The 25,451-nt window shown below is 37.0% G+C and overlaps 2 protein-coding genes across 7 annotated transcripts; both read left to right on the plus strand.

Moving 5' to 3' along the window:
* Positions 1-6,769: 6,769 nt before the first annotated feature.
* Positions 6,770-14,540, plus strand: LOC110459712 (E3 ubiquitin-protein ligase NEDD4-like). Of its 2 annotated transcripts, XR_002463921.1 has the most exons (5): positions 6,770-7,481; positions 8,437-8,532; positions 9,412-9,697; positions 10,510-11,836; positions 11,935-14,540. XR_002463921.1 is itself a non-coding variant. In XM_021512092.1 (4 exons), exons 1-4 carry the CDS (start codon positions 6,993-6,995, stop codon positions 10,737-10,739), a joined length of 1,101 nt encoding a protein of 366 aa, XP_021367767.1. In that variant the 5' UTR covers positions 6,770-6,992; the 3' UTR covers positions 10,740-14,540. The 2 variants fall into 2 exon arrangements, 1 of the variants encoding a protein (XP_021367767.1); XM_021512092.1 differs by having other exon boundaries at positions 10,510-14,540.
* Positions 14,541-16,548: 2,008 nt separating this feature from the next.
* Positions 16,549-25,178, plus strand: LOC110459715. Of its 5 annotated transcripts, XM_021512099.1 has the most exons (9): positions 17,429-17,676; positions 17,838-17,865; positions 19,840-19,952; positions 20,327-20,434; positions 20,871-21,140; positions 21,529-21,743; positions 22,334-22,435; positions 23,592-23,880; positions 24,315-25,178. In XM_021512099.1, exons 4-9 carry the CDS (start codon positions 20,368-20,370, stop codon positions 24,542-24,544), a joined length of 1,173 nt encoding a protein of 390 aa, XP_021367774.1. In that variant the 5' UTR covers positions 17,429-17,676; positions 17,838-17,865; positions 19,840-19,952; positions 20,327-20,367; the 3' UTR covers positions 24,545-25,178. The 5 variants fall into 5 exon arrangements, with proteins under 5 accessions (XP_021367772.1, XP_021367774.1, XP_021367775.1 ...); XM_021512097.1 differs by lacking the exons at positions 17,838-17,865; positions 19,840-19,952 and adding an exon at positions 16,549-16,699 and having other exon boundaries at positions 17,606-17,676; XM_021512100.1 differs by lacking the exon at positions 19,840-19,952.
* The last annotated feature ends 273 nt before the right edge of the window (positions 25,179-25,451 follow it).

The raw sequence follows: 25,451 nt of genomic DNA on the forward strand, positions 1-25,451 counted from the left end.
CCCACCTCGCGTGCTAATATCCGGACCAACAAAAGTGATTAATATAAGTTATTTAACTTGATTCATAATTGTTGTGAAATGAATAAGGATTGTTATCATTATCAAGGAAACTGCGAGTTCTCCAGCAATATTACTATAAACACTGAACGACGTAAACTCAGATAAAATTAAAGAGTGTAAATTGTCTTTAAGGTTGATTGAAACCTGTCTGGTAAAGAACCTTATATAAATCAAGGAAATGTATAGAAGTTCTATTATTTAACAAAACCAACGTACGAATTTACGTGCTGCAGCGTTTCCAGACTGTATTGTCTCTTTATAAGTTATCCAACTATTAAACTTGGAGCGTTGCTACACGTTTAATCTTTGGAGTATAATGTTATACAAAGTTCCAAGCTAATAAGATGAATGTTATTACAAATATGTCCAGTAAATCCTGATACTTCAGAAAGATAATGTATAAGTGCTTCGACTGTGTTGTGTTACCACAGAGGTCGGTGAGACTGAAATTTATTCAGAAACTCAATCAGGTTTTTAAAACAGTTTTTTAATGAAGTAGTGACTGTTGTTTTAATGTAGGTTATGGTCATAGAGACCCGTATTACGTTTATCGGAGGTCAAAAACTTTCCACCGAAGACGCCATTTTGTAAACACATGACGTCATGTAGTCTGTCCTTACTGTAACGTCATAACTATAATGTCATGTAGTCTGTCCTTACTGTAACGTCACAAATATAATGTCATGTAGTCTGTCCTAATTGTAACGTCATAACTATGATGTCATGCAGTCTGTCCTTACTGTAACGTCACAACTATAATGTCATGTAGTCTGTCCTTACTGTAACGTCATAACTATAATGTCATGTAGTCTGTCCTAATTGTAACGTCATAACTATGATGTCATGCAGTCTGTCCTTACTGTAACGTCATAACTATAATGTCATGTAGTCAGTCCTTACTGTACAATGTAACGTCATACCTATGATGTCATGAAGTCTGTCCTTACTGTAACGTAATAACTATAATGTCATGTAGTATGTCCTTACTGTAACGTCATAACCATAATGTCATGTAGTCTGTCCTTAATGTAACGTCATAACTATAATGTCATATAGTCTGTCCTTACTGTAACGGCACAACTATAATGTCATGTAGTCCGTCCTTACTGTAACGTCATAACCATAATGTCATGTAGTCTGTCCTTACTGTAACGTCATAACTATAATGTCATGTAGTCTGTCCTTACTGTACAATGTAACGTCATAACTATGATGTCATGAAGTCTGTCCTAACTGTTTCGCCATAACTGAATAGAAATAAACAAATTACACTTACATGGTAAACAGGCAACAACATGCCTGTAAACAGTTAACCGTATTCGGTAACATTTAATCTCCAGACATGATGTACACAGTATATGCATGAACGTTAGGTTAATGATCGGATCTTGAAGCCATTGTCCAAAGAATAAAATATTCCCAATATTTCAGTTTTCTATTCTTAAAATGATCAGCACTTATTGAAAATAATTCAGCTCTGTCAATTATTCTCATAGAAAAAAAGATTTCGGGATGCTTTGTATTATAAACGGCTTTTATCCCGTTTTGTTTACTGTAATATACCCGGGTTTCACTGTAGATAAACATTTCCTTTCGCGGTTTTATTCACCACAGTTTCACAAAGTGTATAAAACTGTTTTAAAAAATAATATTATAATTAGTGTTGATACAATGCGTAGGTCCCGGCTCATATTTCGTACCGTTGAGTAACATTCTAAAACAATCAATTCAACATTCAATCAAAATCACCCAAGCGAAACGAATAGATTCTTACAACCCTGTGCACTGTTCAATATACATAAATCACTTGGCGACAAAGATATGTTACATGTAAACGTTGTAGTGAATGCTACCATTGCGCGTTTTCCCCCCAACCCGATACCCTGTTTTACAAGCTTGTACAAGTGAGCTGATTATACTCGACATTACCTCGATATGGATTGCACCTCAATATCAATATCAAGACACGAATTATTTATATTGATGTAATACCTCATATAATAACCGCGTGATTACAATACACCATACATATTTGTATGAACAAAAGCGCTTTTCACTTTCAGCTATTATACCGTATGTGTTTGAAATTTGCAAAAACATATTACACAACGTACCACAAGGACAACAGTTTTAAAAGGGGTACCTTTAAAAAATATCTCAAGACAATTACGAGTACTTTAAGGGTAAGATAATCATCAGAATTCATACATTGCGCGAGCTGTATATAGACAGTAAAGGTTATAGAGACACTGTGTGTGTATAGGCCGTAACCGACCTTTCTCAGTAGGGCCTAGATAGACGGCAGGTTATAGAGACACCGTGTGTGTATCGGCCGTAATCGACCTCCTCAGTAGGGGCCTAGATAGACAGTAAAGGTTTTAGAGACACTGGATGTGTAAAGGCCGTAATCGACCTCCTCAGTAGGGGCATATATAGACAGTAAAGGTTTTAGAGACACTGGGTGTGTACAGGCCGTAATCGACCTCCTCAGTAGGGGCCAATATAGACAGTAAAGGTTATAGAGACACTGTGTGTGTACAGGCCGTAACCAACCTCCTCAGTAGGGGCCTAGATAGACAGTAAAGGTTATAGAGACGCTGTGTGTGTACAGGCCGTAATCGACCTCCTCAGTAGGGGCCCAGATAGACAGTAAAGGTTATAGAGACACTGTGTGTGTACAGGCCGTAACCGACCTCCTCAGTAGGGGCCTAGATAGACAGTAAAGGTTATAGAGACACTGTGTGTGTACAGGCCGTAACCGACCTCCTCAGTAGGGGCCTAGATAGACAGTAAAGGTTATAGAGACACTGTGTGTGTACAGGCCGTAACCGACCTCCTCAGTAGGGGCCTAGATAGACAGTAAAGGTTATAGAGACACTGTGTGTGTACAGGCCGTAACCGACCTCCTCAGTAGGGGCCTAGATAGACAGTAAAGGTTATAGAGACACTGTGTGTGTACAGGCCGTAACCGACCTCCTCAGTAGGGGCCTAGATAGACAGTAAAGGTTATAGAGACACTGTGTGTGTACAGGCCGTAACCGACCTCCTCAGTAGGGGCCTAGATAGACAGTAAAGGTTATAGAGACACTGTGTGTGTACAGGCCGTAACCGACCTCCTCAGTAGGGGCCTAGATAGACAGTAAAGGTTATAGAGACACTGTGTGTGTACAGGCCGTAACCGACCTCCTCAGTAGGGGCCTAGATAGACAGTAAAGGTTATAGAGACACTGTGTGTGTACAGGCCGTAACCGACCTCCTCAGTAGGGGCCTAGATAGACAGTAAAGGTTATAGAGACACTGTGTGTGTACAGGCCGTAACCGACCTCCTCAGTAGGGGCCTAGATAGACAGTAAAGGTTATAGAGACACTGTGTGTGTACAGGCCGTAACCGACCTCCTCAGTAGGGGCCTAGATAGACAGTAAAGGTTATAGAGACACTGTGTGTGTACAGGCCGTAACCGACCTCCTCAGTAGGGGCCTAGATAGACAGTAAAGGTTATAGAGACACTGTGTGTGTACAGGCCGTAACCGACCTCCTCAGTAGGGGCCTAGATAGACAGTAAAGGTTATAGAGACACTGTGTGTGTACAGGCCGTAACCGACCTCCTCAGTAGGGGCCTAGATAGACAGTAAAGGTTATAGAGACACTGTGTGTGTACAGGCCGTAACCGACCTCCTCAGTAGGGGCCTAGATAGACAGTAAAGGTTATAGAGACACTGTGTGTGTACAGGCCGTAACCGACCTCCTCAGTAGGGGCCTAGATAGACAGTAAAGGTTATAGAGACACTGTGTGTGTACAGGCCGTAACCGACCTCCTCAGTAGGGGCCTAGATAGACAGTAAAGGTTATAGAGACACTGTGTGTGTACAGGCCGTAACCGACCTCCTCAGTAGGGGCCTAGATAGACAGTAAAGGTTATAGAGACACTGTGTGTGTACAGGCCGTAACCGACCTCCTCAGTAGGGGCCTAGATAGACAGTAAAGGTTATAGAGACACTGTGTGTGTACAGGCCGTAACCGACCTCCTCAGTAGGGGCCTAGATAGACAGTAAAGGTTATAGAGACACTGTGTGTGTACAGGCCGTAACCGACCTCCTCAGTAGGGGCCTAGATAGACAGCAAAGGTTATAGAGACACTGTGTGTGTACAGGCCGTAACCGACCTCCTCAGTAGGGGCCCAGATAGACAGTAAAGGTTATAGAGACACTGTGTGTGTACAGGCCGTAACCGACCTCCTCAGTAAGGGCCTAGATAGACAGCAAAGGTTATAGAGACACTGTGTGTGTACAGGCCGTAACCGACCTCCTCAGTAGGGGCCCAGATAGACAGTAAAGGTTATAGAGACACTGTGTGTGTACAGGCCGTAATCGACCTCCTCAGTAGGGGCCTAGATAGACAGTAAAGGTTATACAGACACTGTATGTGTTGGCCGTAACCGACCTCCTCAGTAGGAGCCCAGATAGACAGTAAAGGTTATAGAGACACTGTGTGTGTACAGGCCTTAACCGACCTCCTCAGTTGGGGCCCAGATAGACAGTAAAGGTTATACAGACTCTGTGTGTGTACATGCCGTAACCGACCTCCTCAGTAGGGGCCTAGATAGACAGTAAAGGTTATAGAGACTCTGTGTGTGTACAGGCCGTAACCGACCTCCTCAGTAGCGGCCCAGATGGACAGTAAAGGTTATAGAGACACTGTGTGTGTACAGGCTGTAACCGACCTCCTCAGTAGGGGCCTAGATAGACAGTAAAGGTTATAGAGACTCTGTGTGTGTACAGGCCGTAACCGACCTCCTCAGTAGGGGCCTAGATAGACAGTAAATTTTATAGAGAACTGTGTGTGTACAAGCCAAAACCGACCTCCTCAGTTGGGGCCTAGATAGACAGTAAAGGTTATAGAGACGCTGTGTTTGTACAGGCCGTAACCGACCTCCTCAGAAGGGGCCTAGATAGACAGCAATTTTCAGAGAAAACTGTGTGTGTACAAGCCAAAACCGACCTCCTCAGTTGGGGCCTAGATAGACAGTAAAGGTTATACAGACACTGTGTGTGTACAGGCCGTAACCGACCTCCTCAGTAGGGGCCTAGATAGACAGTAAAGTTTATACACACACTGTGTGTGTACAGGCCGTAACCGACCTTCTCAGTAGGGGCCCATATATACAGTAAAGGTTATAGAGACTCTGTGTGTGTACAGGCCGTAACCGACCTCCTCAGTAGGGCCTAGATAGACAGTAAAGGTTATACAGACAAGGTGTGTGTGTACAGGCCGTAACCGCCCTCCTCAGTAGGGGCCTAGATAGACAGCAAAGGTTATAGAGACACTGTGTGTGTACAGGCCGCAACCGACCTCCTCAGTAGGGGCCTAGATAGACAGTAAAGTTTATACAGACACTGTGTGTGTACAGGCCGTAACCGACCTCCTCAGTAGGGGCCTAGATAGACAGTAAAGGTTATACAGACAAGGTGTGTGTGTACAGGCCGTAACCGACCTCCTCAGTAGGGGCCTAGATAGACAATAAAGGTTATAGAGACACTGTGTGTGTGACCTCTGTAGGGGCCAAGATAAACCGTAAAGGTTATAGAGACAGGCCGTAACCGACCTCCTCAGTAGGGGCCTATATATAGAGTAAAGGTTATAGAGACACTGTGCGTGTACAGGCCGTAACCGACCTATTTAGCAGGGGCCTAGATAGACAGTAAAGGCTATAAAGACACTGTGTGTGTACAGGCCGTTACCGACCTCCTCAGTAGGGGCCCATATATACAGTAAAGGTTAAAGAGACACTGTGTGTGTACAGGGCGTAATCGGCCTCCTCAGTAGGGGCCTAGATAGACAGTAAAGGTTATAGAGACACTGTGTGTGACCAGGCCTTAACCGACCTCCTCAGTTGGGGCCTAGATAGACAGTAAAGGTTGTAATCGACCTCCTCAGTAGGGGCCTAGATAGACAGTAAAGGTTAAAGAGACACTGTGTGTGTACAGGCCGTAATCGACCTCCTCAGTAGGGGCCAAGATAGACAGCAAAGGTTATACAGACAGGCCGTAACTGACCTCCTCAGTAGGGGCCAAGATAGACAGTAAAGTTTATACACACACTGTGTGTGTACAGGCCGTAATCGACCTCCTCAGTAGGGGCCTAGATAGACAGTAAAGGGTATAGAGACACTGTGTGGGTACAGGCCTTAACCGACCTCCTCAGTTGGGGCACAGATAGACAGTAAAGGTTATAGAGACTCTGTGTGTGTACAGGCCGTAACCGGCCTCCTCAGTAGGGGCCAAGATAGACATTAAAGTTTATACACACACTGTGTAGTAGGGGCCTAGATAGACAGTAAAGGTTGTAATCGACCTCCTCAGTAGGGGCCAAGATAGACAGCAAAGGTTATACAGACATGCCGTAACTGACCTCCTCAGTAGGGGAAACTGTTCAACAGAAGAATGCGACATCATAGCATTCCGAGCTTTTAACTGCTAATGGGTAACCAACAAACGGCGAGGGATAACACTACTTCTGTGTTACTATATATACGTTCACAATATATGAATGCTTATAATTATATTTATACCAACCTTTTATAGTTTGAAAAGTATGATATAGATAAAAAGAAGAATTTATTGCACCTACTAAAACGTGACATGACAACACTTATATGCTGCACGAACATTAAGACCCCTGCACTTGTAAGTACAAAGTATAGATTTAATTTGACGCTGGAAATCTAAAAGGCGCCTACTATGCTCAGGATCTCACGATTGACCGAACATGGTTTCCCGTTATTAAAGAGCAACCAGGAAGTAACATAACTTGGATATTTGCCAATTTTTATATTATGTTGAAAATGTATACGACGGCTTGGTCGGAACGTGATCGGAGAACGAACAGGGTAGTTTTATCATGAGATTTTGGCGTTACAAGTGTTCTTTCTAAAATGGCGTGTGCACAACGGCCATCAAGCTACGGGGAAATATTAGCTGAGCTCTCATCGTATCTGACAAAATGCCAAGTAACTGTAAGACGAGAAAATGTATTCAAAGATTTAGTTGAAATTCTCCTAAGGCCTGAGGCCGAAAAGTCCCGGTTTGAGGTTAAATTTACAAACGATGGATGGACAGAGCCAGCTACGGATGGAGGTGGACCAAGAAATCAGTTATTTACCCTATTTTATCAAGAATGTTTGACTCCGGAAAGATGCATGTTTAGTGGTCGAGGTCAGGAACTGTTTCCGGTTGACAATCCAGCTGCATTGACTGGCCGCTGGTTTTTCTGTCTCGGGAGGGCGATTGTCCTCTCCCTCGTGCAGCAAGGGGCAGGCTTTCCGTACCTAGCGAGAAGCTGTTACAAGAAAATATTATATAAAGAAGGTGTTCCCGAACATGAAAACATGGCAAAATTACTTCAAAAACTCACCAAGGCTCAGGTAAGTTAAGTTTAAATATATAGATGTTATCGTCATGAAGTACATGTAATAGGGCAACTATTAGCAACACTTTTCGAGGCCCTTTTCTAAACTCGGACAACCTCGTGTATGTCATTTGCCGAATGTGATTCATTTATATATACATATTATGATAGCTATAGGGTAATACAGATGAACTATAACACACTTATTTCTATACGCATGGTGTAATAACCCGTGTTCTATCACATTCTCGAAATCCAAGGGTTTTGCCTTCCAGGTTCGGATCCAACGATTGAAGATTATAATAACTGAAAAAAATACTCAACATGTCTGCATCATACTAATTGTCACGGTAGCATTTGATAAAGACCAACTCGATCACACAATCACTTAAAAGCGGTTCTGGGTAACTCGGGCATTTTGATGTCAAAATTTATCGATACAATTGTGTATTATATAAATATATATATATTTCAATATATAAAAAACCTGACAACACAATTGATAAATACCAAATGCACAGGTCGAGTTTTGATACAGTATGTGATTTTTGAAAACAAATAACCGTCTCTCTAATGGTTTGAAGTTCGCAAATAATATTTGTATTGCAAAAGGACGTCAAAATAATAATACAAAAAAAAATCTTATATTGGACGTCAACCAACAAATAAGGAAACAATGTTTTTTAAGAGAAAAATGTAAGACATTTAAAAACAAAATCTAGTAGTAAGGAGTATATCTTATCTTAGATACACCCTGAACTTTGATGCGCTGTACACATTACTACGCCAACTATTTGTAATTATATCAACGTAGCATTTTTTGGATGAGCACAGTGTCTTTCGTAATTGAAGAGTTTATAAGTTTATGGACAGAAAATGAGTTGACAGAAAAACCTGATGAACGGTGGAACATGTCCTCTTTTCATTTCTTGTAATTGTGTGCAGATGAACTCAATCCTATTTTGTTTCAGACTCAGGCTAGGACCGAGGAGGAGCTGCTTCATTACCTGGGAGACAGTGAGATCAAGCTCCTGTTGAAAGAGATGCAGGTCACGGAATGTGAAACGGTATTGTCTGCAATGTAACAGATAGACTAATAGTAAATAGTTATTAGTTCCCATGACAATAAATGAAGAATTATCTCAAAATCATCACACTATAGACCAGATAAATCAGACATTTATGTAATTCCATTCTTTTTTCGGAAACAGACTCCATGCTTATTTCTCTTGCCACAGCAGTTATGACTTATTATTGACACCTTAGGTATCGCCGTGTTGAGATGTCAAATGATGATCAGCATATTACCGTTATAGGTACAAAGGAAATGTTTTTTATTTCCTAATTACCATTGGTCAAAATACGGTATTAAAGCGCTTTACAGAAAGGAACTGTGAACTGCTAAACGTACCTATTACTTCAGGTTTCACTTTAATTTGTAAACCTTTGATTGCTTTTCCATTAAAGCGAATACTTTGAATGTTTAAAATGGAAATACTGTCATAAATGTTATTTTCATCTGCTTGAAAAGCAAAGGGGTGACCGCATGGAGCAATATAATGTGAAATCAAAAGTTGAACACATGATATGTAAAATAACGAATGACATGATTTCACAAACAAATAAAACAGGAAAAACAATAACTTTATCATAAACAACGGAAAATTTATATAATCACAGCGAATGCAACCTTAAATCCGTTCAGCGTTGTCAAATATAAGGTATCAATTTGCGAAACAAACTGTTTTACTATATTGTACTTACTAAGTAATATATATTTTGGTTTAGTCTTACATTTTTAGCATAAAATCCATTATCTTGCTCTTTTTGTAACAATCCTACCATTGAACAAAATTGTAACAATTCTACCTTTATACATCGCCTTATAATCTTACATTTTTTTCACACATTTTATGACTTATTCTTTTGTTTTTTCTTTCTCATAGACAAAAACAGAAACAATGTACCACTTAAAAAACTTTATAACACTACAAAGTTGCACGAAGGCCCTCGCACAGCTAACTGAGGGTTTACAAAGTCTGGGATTTCTGGACAAGGTCAAACAGTATGGAAGTGATCTGGAACGATTTTTTGTTCATACCGAAGGCTTTTATGTGGACAGTGTATTTATGCAAAACCAATTACTTGATCCGCTGATGGACTTACAAACCACATCTGAGAAGCAGAATGAAGTCAAAGAATGGGCTGCCTTATGTTTGACAAGCATGACTGGTGAGTGATTTATTTCTCTAACTCTTTTCATTTGACTACGAACATAACTCAATAGGCTTGTTATTAAGTTTGAGACATTATAATCTAAATGTGGGGAGGGGGCACGTCGTAGCAATAAATCTAAATATGGATTTAAACAAATCAGAACAATGATTAAAAAATAAACGTGGTGTCACACTTGTATAGCACACATAGCCACACGTCAGACACAGTAACAAGAATACTTATTAGAATAGGCGTCATTCCGTTTTACAAGTTATTGACTGACCAGACCTCGTGCTAGAATATTTCTCTACTCTAACAAAGGTAGTACTCTCGACTAGAATAAATTCATTAAAATCCAAACTAGTGCTCTAGACTAGACCCTGGGTTATGTAAAAGCATGAGTTGCTCAGAACACAATGAGTTGAAATATAACTACGGTTATAATATAATCCTGTTGTATTTGTGAAACACAATGATGTGTAGCTTTCATGAAAACTAAGGATTACGTTTGTTTTACGTGGTACATTTGTACATACCGTTGGAAGCAAGGTCACACTACAAACAAAACACAATTGATATCTAGGCAACATGCAGGTATACACACATATGGATATATTAGCAAGGTGGCTTAGAACTATAGAACAGATAAAACAGCAAGAGCAAATTTCTCAAATTTGTATTGATTAATGTATTATATAGTTAAACGTTATTGTATAAATTGTATATCTGTGTACTGTAAACGTTACAGAGTGGCCTATTATAGCTTAATAGGCCGCTATATCAAATGTTGTCTATTCATTCATATTTACATTTGATTCTTGTTACAGACGAGCAGGCTGTTAACCTGTATGAGTTTATCACAGGAATGCGTTCACTACCTCCAGGAGAGTGTGTCATCATGATAGCATTTAATGCTCAAAAAACGTCAGACAAACTTCCACGTGCAGTCACGTGCGCATCTCTTCTCCTGCTACCTCTCGGCAATGAATCGGTCAAAGAGTTCATCCGTTCATTCAAAACTGCACTCGAAAACCGGTCGGAGTTCGGCAGGATTTGATTGGTTAATTATGTCAACACGTTTGATTCACAACACATTCCTGTTTTGATTCATGAAATCTTATCATTGGTGCTACACGTTTTGTTATATCTTTATGCCAATAAGTTGAAGAATAATAAAAACAGGAAAAGTTGCAGAACCTCCAATTTAAATATGTATCATTTGTACCTGTTTCATGGCAGATTGCACATCGAGGGTGTGAACAAATGTTGGAAAATAATAAAACAAAATGATGGTTTACAATTGTAAGACACAGTCCATTTATTCAAAATAAACAAACATGTCAACTACCGCGTTAGATGAAGTAAATGTGCTTCATGTTCTTTACCTCATTGCCTACATTATTTGATTGATTTCAAAATGTTTCATTAGAAAGTAATAGACACTATGAAAATGATACCATCCTACATAAACATATCCTCGATATCCAGAGGTTACGTTCACCTTCGCTGTACCCCTGCAAAATTGAACTTTCAGTGTGCGCCACCTTGTTCCTTTGATATACATCAAATGAAAATTGACAGGCTTTGAAGTCGGATGTCGCTCCTTTGTAATCTTCAAAGGACAGGTGTCAACCTAGGTATTGGTCAGTATTTTTCCTGAGACCAATAAAACAGCTATCTTCGTGCCTTCAATATTCTATGACATATTCCAGGGGTGTAGAAAGCGAAAATGAGCGTAACCCCTGGATATCGAGGATGACCTTAACACGACTTCTATCATTCTTAGGGAAAAGTCTAGGGAAAAGACACAATGTGTCACAAATATAAATAATACTGATATTTCAATCGTAATCTGTAAATTAAGATGCTAATTTATCTTTGTAATCAATGTAATTAAAAATCAATAGCAACATGAAAGGTCTATTCTGGTAATCAATGTAATTAATCGATCAATACCTACGTGAAAGATCTATTCAGGTAATCAATGTACTTAATCGATCAATAGCTACGTGAAAGATCTATTCTGGTAATTAATCGATCAATAGCTACGTGAAAGGTATATTCTGGTAATCAATGTAATTAATCGATCAATAGCTACGTGAAAGATCTATTCTGGTAATCAATGTAATTAATCGATCAAAAGCTACGTGAAAGGTCTATTCTGGTAATCAATGTAATTAATCGACCAATAGCTACGTGAAAGATCTATTCTGGTAATCAATGTAATTAATCGATCAATAGCTACGTGAAAGATCTATTCAGGTAAATAATCGATCAATAGCTCCGTGAAAGGTCTATTCAGGTAATTAATCGATCAAAAGCTACGTGAAAGGTCTATTCTGGTAATCAATGTAATTTATCGATCAATAGCTACGTGAAAGATCTATTCTGGTAATCAATGTAATTATACAATCAATAGCTACGTGAAAGATCTATTCTGGTAATCAATGTAATTAATCGATCAATAGCTACGTGAAAGAACTATTCATGTAATCAATGTAATTAATCGATCAATAGCTACGTGAAAGGTCTATTCTGGTAATCAATGTAATTAATCGATCAATAGCTACGTGAAAGATCTATTCTAGTTAACACTCATTTCCAGTTTGAACATTATAAATGCACAGCTTTGCTTTTATCTTACCTCTTTGATATGTTCCTCTTTGCGACTCAATTAAGCGTTGTTATCCTAATCAGTTTAGACTGAAATGTTCAGTAAAATCTGTTTTGGTTTACCTCACCTTGAAATACTTTGTATGTACACCTTATTTATCGTTTTGTGTTAAGTCAACAAATAGCATGAAAGACGTGTTTAATGGTTTGCGTGACATGAGCAGGTGTTTATGCATCGTATGTTAGACTTTAAAATACTTTAATCAGTTGAAGTCATGATTATGATTATCTATGAGTTACCACTGCAAGTACATCTTACATGTTTTAATTGAGATGTATAGCAGGATGTAAAGAATATACCATCATAACGAAACATGTAACGAACAATAAAATTAAAATTCAGCAAAGTGCGTCAACAAGGTGTAACGGGACAACTAAGGATCGTGACCAAGTCACATCATGTTTCATTGAGACATATGCAATACTGTGTGGTCTTCATTTTGAATCTTTTGGAATTTTTGAATTTTTCCGTGTTTTTAAAAGTAATGCTACTAGTCAGTCAACTCGTATGACAAATTTTGCAAGTCATACTTTATTATTTGTTGAACATAAACCTTGGTTTAATGATCATCTCATAAACTTACGTACAACTTACTTGTCAGCTCTGAGAAATTTTAATCGTGACAAAAGCTTGATTAATCATAGTAATTTGATTATCAACAAGATAAGGTACAAGGCTGTTGAATCTAAATATCAAAGACAGTATTTGAGTGAAGAGGGTGATACGCTGAAATTTGTACAAAGACACAGCCCAAAGTCATTTTATAAACTTTTTACTAAACGTAATAACAAAGTGCCGTTAATTGAATTAAATCAGTTATATGAACATTTTAAGGATTAGGCGAACCCAGTAAACAATAATACTGTTTCTGATCATTCTGATCAATCACAAGATGACGATACAAATAGTACTAGTTCAGATAACATTGCCTTTGAAGAGCTTGAAGCTAGCATAACGGAGGAGGAAATTCTTACAACAATTCGTAAGTTAAAAGAAGCTAATATCATGGCCTGGATGGTATTTTAAATGATTGTCTTTTTTTGAATGTAAACACATCTTGGTTCCTCTTCTAGTTAAAATGTTTAATTACATTTTTGATATATTCCAGAATGTTAGTCATCGGCCATTATTTTTCCAGTACATAAAAAACGTATTTCAACTGACCCAAATGACTTCAGAGGGATTAGCTTGGTTAGTTGTGTATGTAAACTATTTACGTCTATTTTGATTAATCGTTTGTTAAACATTTGTGAAAATAATGACATCTTGAGTGATGCACAGTTTGGTTTCCGACCAGTATTAAGTACAGTTGATGCTATTTTCCCCTCAATGCAATAATAACTAAAGCACTATCATCTAAGAACAAGTTGCATTGCTGTTTTGTTGATTTCAAGAAAGCATTCGACTATGTTGATAGAACAAGTCTCTGGTCTAAACTTATAAAGACTGGAATTAGTGGAAAATTTTGAAGAGTTGTTAAATCCCTTACAGCTGTATAAAATCCTGAGTTACAGTTAAAGGAAATTATTCTGACTTTTCCCCAAATAATATCTATCTATCTAACTATATGTTATCCACAGAGACCAAAATGTCTTTAATGCGGAGGGGAGAATTACAAGGAGAAAATGTATCTCCTTGTGAGTCATTTTTTATTAATAATAATACTGATTACTATACTTTTGGTGAACTTACTCTATTCTTACTATTATACGCTGATGATTTAGTGTTGTTATCAGAAAGGACTCCAGAATATGATAAATATTCATCAGATTGGAAATTGACTGTTAACACTGATAACACTAAAATTGTTGTTTTCCGTAATTGTTACAGAATTTCAGAAAATGAAACCTAAATGTTTGATGGTACCCCTATTTAAATTGTTGATGAGTTCTGTTATCTAGTTATGCATTTTACATATAATAATAATTAAGTTATTGTCCAAAGTTATTGATATGGTCAAGGCAGAAAAGCTCTTTTTGCTTTATACTCTAAATGTAAAGTTTTAAGTCTAAATGTAAAAACAATGTTAAATCTTTTTGACACTTATGTCAGCAGGATTTTATGTTATGCATCTCAGATATGGCATTCTCTTTGCACTGTTTGTACTCCATGACATATCATGTTATTTGATTGTTTAGCTGATGAGCAAAATTGCTCAAGGCCTATTAAAGAACTTGGACTTGAATCCCAGAAATTGTTTGTTTCAATTTCATAAATTAACACTATGACGAATATGTCATAAGCTAATAAATATCTCGGTACATCAGTAGGTGATCTCGGGCACAAAAAAAATATCATATTGTCATTTGTACGTTATATTCGTCTACTGCCAAATTTTGCTATTTGGGATTGTAACAGCGTTGCTACGCAGCTAAGTGAATGAGCTTGTTCTATCATAATGCTGTCAATATTGTGGCCATGATGACTTGTTGTTTACATCATTCATTTATTTATATAACACCATGGTGCTCTTCAACGTTTGTAATGTGGCAGTAAATATGTGGTAGGTGATTAGAGCTAGAACGACCAAATACCATTACACTTACACCATTGTCACGCTGCGTGTACTCCATAGACCTGTTAATGTATCTCACAGGTGACGTTAACACTGACTTACCTGTTCAGTATCACAGGTAATGAACCATACACGATGCACGTGACCACAAACGATTGCTAACAAATATATGCTAAAACAAATGTCTTCGTGTAGGCGTTAATAACATTATTTTATTGACTTTATATTCCTGTTATGTCTGGAAAAGGCAGTGTTATGTACTTTTTGTGACATGTGCATTTGATATCTGTAATGGTTGCCTACCCGATATCTTCCACATTGGTTTTATACACTTCACCGGTAAAATGCATACTAGCCAATTGTGTTCGGATAAATTATCGATTTACATTTTCATGACAAAGCTTCTCTTTGTGAGTGTTTGCTGTGGTCGGCACTGTCAGATATCGACGCCATGTGTGCCTTGCATGCTATATCTATGTCCTAAAACAATCTTTTCGTTTTTAAGATAATCACTTGCATATAAAAGTAAGTTTGCCAATCTCTCGTCAATATTTCTTTTGGCACTGGCTTGGTTCAATTGCTGTTTGAGCAAAATTTCGAAATATTTTTCAGTAAATTCTGGACTAACGTTTGCATGTTTGAGAAACAAATGGAGTGTATTTAGGGATGAATTTACATGTGATGGAAAGAATGTTTTGTGTATGCTATTTTTTCTCATTATATTTATGCTTGGCATCTTGAATAAACATGTTCCTTTAAAAAGCTACTGGTGTTTCAATCCTGAATCGATACGGTGGGTTTAAGATTTAAACTGCAGTAAATTAATCAATTATCATAAATAAACATATTTAAGCATGCTTAGGTCTCATAAGGATCGCTTACGGAAATAATGACCGTTTTGTCCCTTATTTTCAATGACAACATTCAACGAATATACATCGAATTTAAAATGATTGTTACAGGTTAATTATTTTATAATTCTAATGTTACTTCTGATATAATAGAAACTATATTTACCAGATCCTACTCAACGAAACGAGGAAAAATATTTATGCAATAAACCCAGTCTCAGTATGAAATAGTTAGATTATACACTATTTTGTCGTCTGTTCCAGTGTGTTTCGTGATAATATCACCTTACTTTAATGTGTGAGGGCAATGACTAGTGACGGCTTTTGACATAAACGTAAAGAGTCCAGTGACGAATGAAATCTGCTCGTTTTTTATGACGGGTTTTAAATCTATTAACTTTTTATATACAACTGCCTTGTATTGCCTTGCGGAAAAAAGTTGCGTGACAGTGACGGATATTTTGTCTGCTCCACTTATAATCGAGCTTAATTTGTTTTCGGGTTTTACATCAGGGACTGATAGTAAGTAGATCGGTGGAACACATTTTCTTGGATCATGGTTTCGTTTAATTTAATCTCAGAATATTATTTAAAAAAATATTGTCCTGTTTTTCTCCATATTAAATTTATCAATAAGTCTATTAATTAGTTATTTTCAAAAATAGTTCACCCTGTAATTCATATGTTTTGTGTGAATTGATAAAAAAAATGAAACCTAAGGCGGGAGCTATTTTATCTATTTATACCTGCTTTTTGTTACACCTAAGTTTCTGTAAGTATGGCGTAACTGATTGATCTTGCACTGTCTGGGCCACAGGTAGTGATCATAACCTGATCACACATGAATACAAGCTATGTGGGTAGATATACTGTCTGATAAAATGATCAATAAATCTCAAGAGTTCGGATTTTGTCGCTATCTGCTTGACCTGTAGTCTATATATCTTCGGACAAAACGTCAAGATTCTGGTGTGTAGGTATGTATAATTATAACCTACTTGTTGACCTGAAATGCAAGACATTATGGATCCTTTTATAGTCTATTGGTAATACAATAATTCCATCGACGGTTGACAAGTGGCAGAAAGACCACACACATTGATTTTGTATTGTAGATTGCTCAGGGAAACCACCCTCAAAAGAACGTGGGAACGAGATTATAGTTTGTATGACATAAGAAAAAGTGTAATGTAATAAATTGCATGTACATAACAGCAATATCACGACACCTATCTGATATATCATAAATTGAGATCAACACCCGTCTTCACTTTGTTTGTATTCTCTTCTGTATTGTCCAATAGGATAAACAACATGAATCAAAACTGTATTTCCCAGCGACATAGGCACGTGTGCTTATCGTTACCTGTCAAGCCTATTTACACGTGCAAATACCACCGATAGCGCCACCTATTGGCGTATTGCATACCAAAGAGAAAATCATTACATTCCAATCGGTTTAAATTATATTTATTTATACCCTCACCGAATATGTCTTCGTTATGTATGAATACGCTTTTATTTTTGTCTTTACACCCAACGCTGTTTTAGGTATATTTTCTACATATGAAAAATTGTGATACATTAATTATGTAAATGGTAGGCGCAGTGATTGAAAATAAATTATAACGTTTGCATATATCGGAGTACATACATGCGATCTACAAAGTAATCATCTGTATAATTATATTGCCGTCATGCCTGAATAATCCCAAATATCTGTGGCAGGAACAGGGGTAGGCATTATTTAGTGAATGTGTACATATTTCCAATCAAGGAAGTAAAATTACCGAGAACTCAATCGATTGATGAGGTCAGGAAAAAATATTTGACGAACAAGGGTAACCTGTTTGTTAGTTGTAAATACCTTTGTCGTATTCCAGAGGCAGTGCATGTACTTACCACGCTACACGTGAAGAGTACCCTAGGAGGGCTACACGTTCAAACTGTACAGGTAAATAGCGGCTTGATAATCCAGTATCAATGATACCGATGTGTTTTACATAGCTGGTTGTAAATGGCCTTATCTTTACCTTAAAGTTAACGGTTAAATACAGTTATCTTTACATGAACTTGATTTAATTTTCACCTGTTTCATTATTTTCATAAAACCAGGGAAGGGATAACCACTGATAACTTTCAGGTAGGAAACGACTACTGTTGTGTGTATCTGACATACCTTGACAGACCAGTACTGGTTATTTAAGGAAATTTATTTAAAAGTTGGCCCTAAGAATACTCGTCTTAAGCTTATTTTTATTTATTTGTATGAGAGCATGTTAAGGAATTTAAAATCCATCGTAAAATGGAACATGACTTGAATATGTTTTTCAGGTTTCCTATCGCATTGCTTTATCAGAGGGTAATAGGCTTGAACTCGTTATATTTGATGTATACTATACAGCGTACCACGTCCAAGTATTCTATTACAGGATAGAAAGATTCAAAATGGTCTGTTCATTTGTGTATATCAACCGGGCATCAACAACCGTACACATATTCTAACAATGTGTTTATTATGCATGTAGTAGAACAGAGTGTTGATGTTTTAATAATGAACCATTGTTTCTGACAACAACGTGACTTCCATCCGGACAATGTTGTATTACGAAGATTGCTTTGTGTTTCATTCAAAAGTAATCGTATGATCCAGCATACAGTGAAGGACTCACACAGCAAAATCATTTACTTAATGTTATTACTAAGCTTAGCTAATAGCTAAATTCATATATACATACCAGACAAAGGCTCTAAAAGGCATTTTTGGCGAGTTTAGTGGAATATAAGAGCGCTACAGGCGTCTGCTTTTGACAACCGGAAGTTTACAAGCCAAACCGGCGAAGTGGGACAAGAACACTCCTGACTTTTGACCCCATATCCATCCGCCATTACATATTTACATTAACAAAAACTAAAAACAAATCTAAAGTTAAATACCTATTGAATTCAATGTGAAATATGTCAACAATTACCCATTAAAATTATTCATAGGCACTGTATTAAACCGGAACAAATTTAGTTAGGGATTACAATCGTATGTAACACTGGCTGATTGGCTAATTTAGTTGTGTAAGTTCTATATACAATGGCTTTAATATGATAATTAGAATTGATCGTAAGAGGTAGTAAGAATCAACAACAATAGTAAAATAAAGTATCAACAGATCTGTAATTCCAACTCATGTTCGATAGAACTATGGTAAAATAGGACCAAAGGAACGATTCACATGGATACCCTTTGAAAAAGTACAAGGATATTAAAACCAGGTGTTCCGGAAGTGTAAGCGCCTTCTGCTTCATTGATGACACCCGCCATGTAAATCTTAGTCGAATCCAAGTAATGTTACGTCCTCGAATCGGGAAATGAGGAAGTGACAACCAAACCAACGGACACACAAATGATCATATTCAAAATCGTCCACCTTCATAACGACACATAGAAATAAAAATATACTGCAAATCAATCTCCATGTAAAAAAACATTGACCTGGAATCGGTGTTAGGCCTGACACTAACGTCTGCTGTAACATGTTATGACTGTGATTATTGTCGATCGATTTGTTTGTTACATGTAGTAGTCACCTGAGACATAGTCTTATGCAACCAATGCTATCGTGATTCGTTCGTCCTCCACCTCTCGCCCGTCCTCCACCTCTCGCCCTAAAACAATTCAAATTTTATAATTGCCATCAAAACCCCCAGAACCAATAAACTCTCAGAAAATGTCCATGGACAAACCGAACCAAAATCATAAATAAATTTGCTTTCACCCCAAGAGGACCAGAGTTGCGTGAGCAATATTGGTCAAATTGACTAAAATTTCAACATAGTTCCCATACATTGTAACCCTTATATAAGCTATTTGTTCATAGATGGAAATTCCCATAACTTTATCATACTTATAAACTTTCATAATACCGAGGGTGACCGAGGTCTTTTTATCTTAAAATGTAATGTCATACCATAATAATCAATACTTTAGGTGATATAGAAGAATATGGACATGAAATACGAAGATTATTTCTTTCTTTTAGTGACTGTAATATATCAGCTATTTATATGATATATGTTGGTCACTCCCCAGCATTATTAAGTATCTTTTTTTCCATATTTGCAGTACATGTGCTACGTTCTTGTATATACATGATTTCCGCGTCATGTAGCAATAACAAAAACAACTGTATAACAACAACGTGACCGTAAAGCCCGCGGGCCTCTCGTTATATAAAGGTATGTCTCGATAAGTGACCTCCAGATCGTGACTTTGTTTTCTGCTTGTGGTAAAATAAAGAGGACTTGGAGGAGAACCACTTACAATAGATGTCTTTTTAACCTGTCATAAAATTAGCTGAAAACCCGAAAAGAATTAAAGCATCCTGATTTACTGTTACTTGATCGATCAAGTATTTTCTTTTCCCCTTCATTTGGGCTGAATCACTACATCATTGAAAAGAGGGGGAAAGCGCAATTACGATAAACAATACAATCACGAATAATGACCTTATTTGGACACAATGAATATTATATTTATTACAAAATACATATTATACTTTATATAATCTACCTAGTTTCGTTGTTTTAATTAACTTTGTATTTACTTGTAGCAAGTAAAAACAGATCTAGACACCAGACATCGACAGGAATCATGGGGAACGATCCATCTGTCATGGAACTTAAGTCGGCTGTAAAGCGAGAACAAGTGATGGCCCAAGGTAAAGTTACACATTAGGTTGATATTGACCGTTTCGGAATACATGTAGACGCTAAGATGTAGACGCTATTGCCTCCCGATGAGTAGGGAGGAAATCATTATTATAAGTTGAGGTCAGTTATTTGTTAACATGTTTTACAATTGCGTGATACAAGCTAACACGTGTCTTGTGTGAGTTTCTGTTATGTCCTGACATGTCTCTTGTGATACATGTAACATTTGTCGTTTGGTTAAAATGACACATGTCTTGTCTTCAGATATGTGTTTTGTGTATATCTTTGTCTTGCAACAACATATATGTAGATTTTGTGAAATAAATTTATAGAACAGCAGATTCATGGTATGCCTAACATTTAAATCACAATGTATTAATTTATTTTGCAAGTGTTTTGTTTGTTTTTTGTTTTGCTTTTCAAACTTGTTTTATCTTGATAAAGGTAATCGTGGGAAGTTTGAGAACATTATTTGCCAATTACGAAAACAACAAACTGGAAAAACTTTCGCTTTGAAAGTGGGTCGTCAAAACCTATTCGTCATTGGGATATCACAAATGAAACAGTCGGGTTCCGAGTTATCACCCATAGACGTCACCTTCTTGACCGATAACCAGGAGGAACGGAACGTCAACCTTGGTGGTCCGAACCGGGAGTTTTTTACGCTGTTTCTCAATGAATTCCTTAATCAGAAACAACTTGACATGTTTGAAGGTTGGTATAATTTCATTTTTTGTGCCTCAAATCGTTGGTAATTGGCATTGTTCTGGATAACTCTTAATGGGGGAACACAGATAATTGAATGGATGGGGTTGGTCATGAACTTTATGTTGCATTTTTAAGCAGACTTCTTTTCAATTAATGACTTCATCGTAATTGTTTACATTCTGACGTCACAGTGTGTGATTATTTTTGAAGTTATAGACAACAATAACACCAAGATGTCAAACACTTCAGATTCTACAGATATTACATAGACGATGTATTATATACACAATATATTCACATTGTTACTTCCGTTCCTGTTAATTGACACTTTACTCATCATTTAAAAAAGATATCACTAAAATATATCGTATTTATGAAGTATTTATTATTTCAGGGAAAGGAGGTTTCCTCTTACCGACCCACAATAAAGCCAGAGCTGATTGGTTTTATTACCTCGGCAAGGCAATCGTGCTCTCCCTGCTAAGTGAAGGACCTGGCTTTCCTTATTTTCCGCCTTTTATTGTCAGTTTTCTAAGAGACCAGGAGTTTTTGCATGAGTTAAGCACAATATATGTGGTCAACACTTACCTGGTGCAGCACATAGACGCGGTAAGTGTCAAACATGTATTGACTGCTTTCTTAGAGATATATATAAACGTTCACTAAAATGTGATAGCAGCTGTCAATGTTTACCGTAGCAAGAGTGTAATGATATTAAACGTTCAAATGCACCATAACTTTCTTATCTTAAGAATAAAAACGCTATTAAATATGGCGAATCAAAATTTAAAAAGAAAGGTATATGAAGGAGCTGCCAAAGCCTTAACGACATACGGACAACATTGTAATACAGAAACAGTTCAAAGGTAGTTTTCTTTTGGTGACAACAGACATTTGATTTTAAGTTGATATGATATACATGTGTCATCGTTAATGCTTAGAATGTGTAACAAACATGATCTTTATAGTGCAATGATGAAATGAGTGACAACCACTTCGTGAAAGCACCCTGAAATAATATTGGTTTTCTGAAAAGTGTTTGATGAATTTGGTTTGAACACATTTTTCCTACTGAGCAACGTAGACGGTGAATTACTGTCTGCATGTACAAAGTTGTTCAAGTTTATCACTTGCAGCAGGAAGACCGTTATAATTTTTCACTGAACAATTGATATTTTGATATATATATATATACACAGGTGAACGCAGCTGTTTGTCAGGATGAGATTGATAAGATCATTGGAGAAGAATCGGAGAGGTTCACGGATTACTGCGGCTGGTCCAGTGTCGAAAGGATCACAGTAAAGACCTATTTAAATCTCATGGGATCTAATACTATTGCTAGTATAGTAACTAATAGATTCCTGTCTCACTGCACTGTGGATTTATCTATATACAGTAAACTTCCCCTTATATCGTTTAAGTATAACTGTTGCACAGTTGGGCAAGAACACTTTCGGTGACCAGGCAGAACAGTAGTCGGTTAGAATGAAAGCTTTAAGTACAATGCATAGTTAACTGAAGTCAATGGTTCCAATCCCTGGTTAGCCAAACTGATTGTTTTACATTCTGAATTTCGTTTTTTTCAGTTTTATTTATTTGTTTCTTTATTTCATAAACACCCCATAAGCTATGGTGTTTTTTCAGAAATCATTTATCAAAGCTTTAATCAGTCGGGAAAGAACTCTTCATGATATATTGTTACAGTTTTTACGAGGTGGTACGGTGATCCTTAAATAGCAGTGAATCAGGTCGTATCAATTAAAATTTTAAAGACATGATATTATTTGTTTGTTATATCATTCAAAACGATATTAGCTTATCAAACAAAAGGGAAGGGCAACGTTTATAGATCTGAAATTATAAAGCATTTTTTTTAAAAATCTCTAGATCAAGAGTAACATTTTATTATTCAACTAAGAAGTAGAAAAGTCCGTACTTATACGAGTCGCAAACTTTTATTTTATATATTCCGAATCTATTGTATATATAGAATATATAGATACAAAATGTGGTATACAATGCTAGTTGATTTCTTGGTCCTTGAAGTGTAGCGTAACCTGAATTCATGGAACCACTGTTGTCTCTTTTCAATAGTGTCAGGGTTCATGATATACGCAAATGGTTCAATATTGATACGATAGGAATAAACACTCCTCTGTTTTTGTCAAATTCATATAATTAAGGGATTTCATGGATCTCCACTCATGATTCAACAGTACTTTAGACCTATTTGGATGCCTACCTTTTTAGTCCTTAGCATTACCGATTGGTTCTTGAAGGACGCAACTGCTATATGGTGCAGTTATATTAATTTGTTGACCGCCTGTCCAGCTATAAACACCTCATTATCAAATTCTGACTGTTTCGATTCATATTTTGCTTTCCAAATAATGTAATAAATACTAATAATGTCCGTTAGCTTTTGAATTGACATGTTGCCTTTTGTTCTTACAGTTGTCCAACAGAATGCGATATATTCAGACCCTACTGCAATGGTACCTTATTGACAAGCGAAAAGAATCTTTAGAGGAAATCAAGCGCGGTCTTAGAACATTGTCCTTTCTAGAGAGCACAAAGGAATACGAGGAGTTCTGTAGATTCTTCGTTACGAGGGACAAGCGAGCGACGACAGCCCTATATATCAAAGATAAATTGCTACCGAAAGTTGCAGAATTGTCAACAAATAACGCGCAAGAGGAAAACACCAAAGCGTTAACGACGGAACTGTTGAAAGATCTAAACGGTATGTGAATAGGCTTTATAGTTAAGTACTCTTTCCTGTATTACTTTACAACAATTCATCTTCACCTACATTCTAAAATGTAGGTTGTGGCTATATACCTCCTCAGACCTATGTAGAGGTTAATGGTATGTTTTACCGTCTCCTGGGTAAATCCTTCCCCTTTTCGTAAAGAGTTCTATTTCGTATTTTATCACTGCGCGTGTTTGCTATCTACATACGATGTTAAGCCCTTGAGCTGTTTCATATCAAGATTTTACAGAATAGTTACGATAACACTTCTCTTTACAAGTTACATAAGGACTTTGTTAAAGATATCTTGTCCAACAAAAACGACATATGTTTTGGAAAATATCAATATTCATTGTCTTTGCCTAACGTTTTCGAGGATGACTATACTTGGACATTATTATAATAATAAGTCTTCTTTTTTCCAGATGAAGAAGCGGCAAAGCTGTTTCAGTTCATAACGGGTTTAGATGATCTACCCGTGCACGACTTCTCCATGAATGTAGGGTTCAATCGGTCCGAGCCCCGGGCAGAACTGCCCAAGGCTACCACTTGTCTTCAGTACTTACACCTGCCCCTTGGTAACAAAAGCAAAATGGAATTATATGCTTCTTTTAATAAGGCGCTTACATTGGGTAAGCTGGGCTTTGCCGAATGACCTTTGACCTGACCGACAACAATGAACATGATAACATGATATCAAAAATGAAAACAAGTACTATTAACTGCGACCGGTGTATACACAAGAACAAAGCTATTTTGATGACCTTACATTAATCCCATGAAAGGACATTATATGTCAGATATATATATATGTGTACTAATATGAATATGTATGGACTGTAACCTAGCTACGTTAAGTATGGTGTCATAGGTGGAAATAGGAAATGATGGACTATGCATGCATTCAGCTCGTGACATTTACTGACCCTATCCATTGTCTTGATATAAAAGATAGCGATGCATCGAGTAAAGCAGGGTATCATATACTATTCATCTCTATCGTGAAAGTAATCTAGTCTTTGTCTAGGTTTTGAAAACTTACTAACGAGACTGAGATAAGAATGATAGCCATCAATAAATAGCCCGGGAAAATATTTTTAGCATACAACGTGAACATCTTACGTGATAGCTGCAATCCATGACCTTTGGACTCTTCAGCGCGCACTTTAACAAATCCATTAGTTTGACGAATATTGTTAAAGAAGGAGACGCATTCTTTATTTCTTTTTCATAGTAAAACAATTTGTCGTATCTATTTCGAAATTGAAATAAATGGCATTCATTTTAAATATATCGTTACACGAAATTTTTTAATACATGAAATGTTCACGGCACATAATACTTAGAGCATTTTAGTATAAATTTGTTTTCATTACGGGAGACTTCAGGTAGTTTTATTTACACAATGACTCAATAACAAATACAAACAAGAAAACACGTTTTGTCAATAACCGGTAACATTAATTTTCAAAATTTATCTTCAGCAAAGCAAGCATTAGTAATTTTTAATGCGCGTTCGAAGCCACTTTAAGGAAGGAAAAACTTAAGAAAATGAATCCCGC

This window comes from Mizuhopecten yessoensis, unplaced genomic scaffold, assembly GCF_002113885.1.
Source record: "Mizuhopecten yessoensis strain PY_sf001 unplaced genomic scaffold, ASM211388v2 scaffold10191, whole genome shotgun sequence".
NCBI classification, from domain to species: Eukaryota; Metazoa; Mollusca; class Bivalvia; order Pectinida; family Pectinidae; genus Mizuhopecten; species Mizuhopecten yessoensis.

Excerpts from the sequence above, each read along its gene's own strand:
- LOC110459712 (XM_021512092.1), top strand. The coding sequence starts at position 6,993 with ATGGCGTGTGCACAACGGCCATCAAGCTACGGGGAAATATTAGCTGAG. Across the intron at positions 7,482-8,436 it reads AAAAACTCACCAAGGCTCAG|ACTCAGGCTAGGACCGAGGA; the intron begins GTAAGTTAAGTT and ends ATTTTGTTTCAG. Across the intron at positions 8,533-9,411 it reads AGGTCACGGAATGTGAAACG|ACAAAAACAGAAACAATGTA; the intron begins GTATTGTCTGCA and ends TCTTTCTCATAG.
- LOC110459715 (XM_021512097.1), top strand. The coding sequence starts at position 20,368 with ATGGGGAACGATCCATCTGTCATGGAACTTAAGTCGGCTGTAAAGCGA. Across the intron at positions 20,435-20,870 it reads AGAACAAGTGATGGCCCAAG|GTAATCGTGGGAAGTTTGAG; the intron begins GTAAAGTTACAC and ends ATCTTGATAAAG. Across the intron at positions 21,141-21,528 it reads ACAACTTGACATGTTTGAAG|GGAAAGGAGGTTTCCTCTTA; the intron begins GTTGGTATAATT and ends TTATTATTTCAG.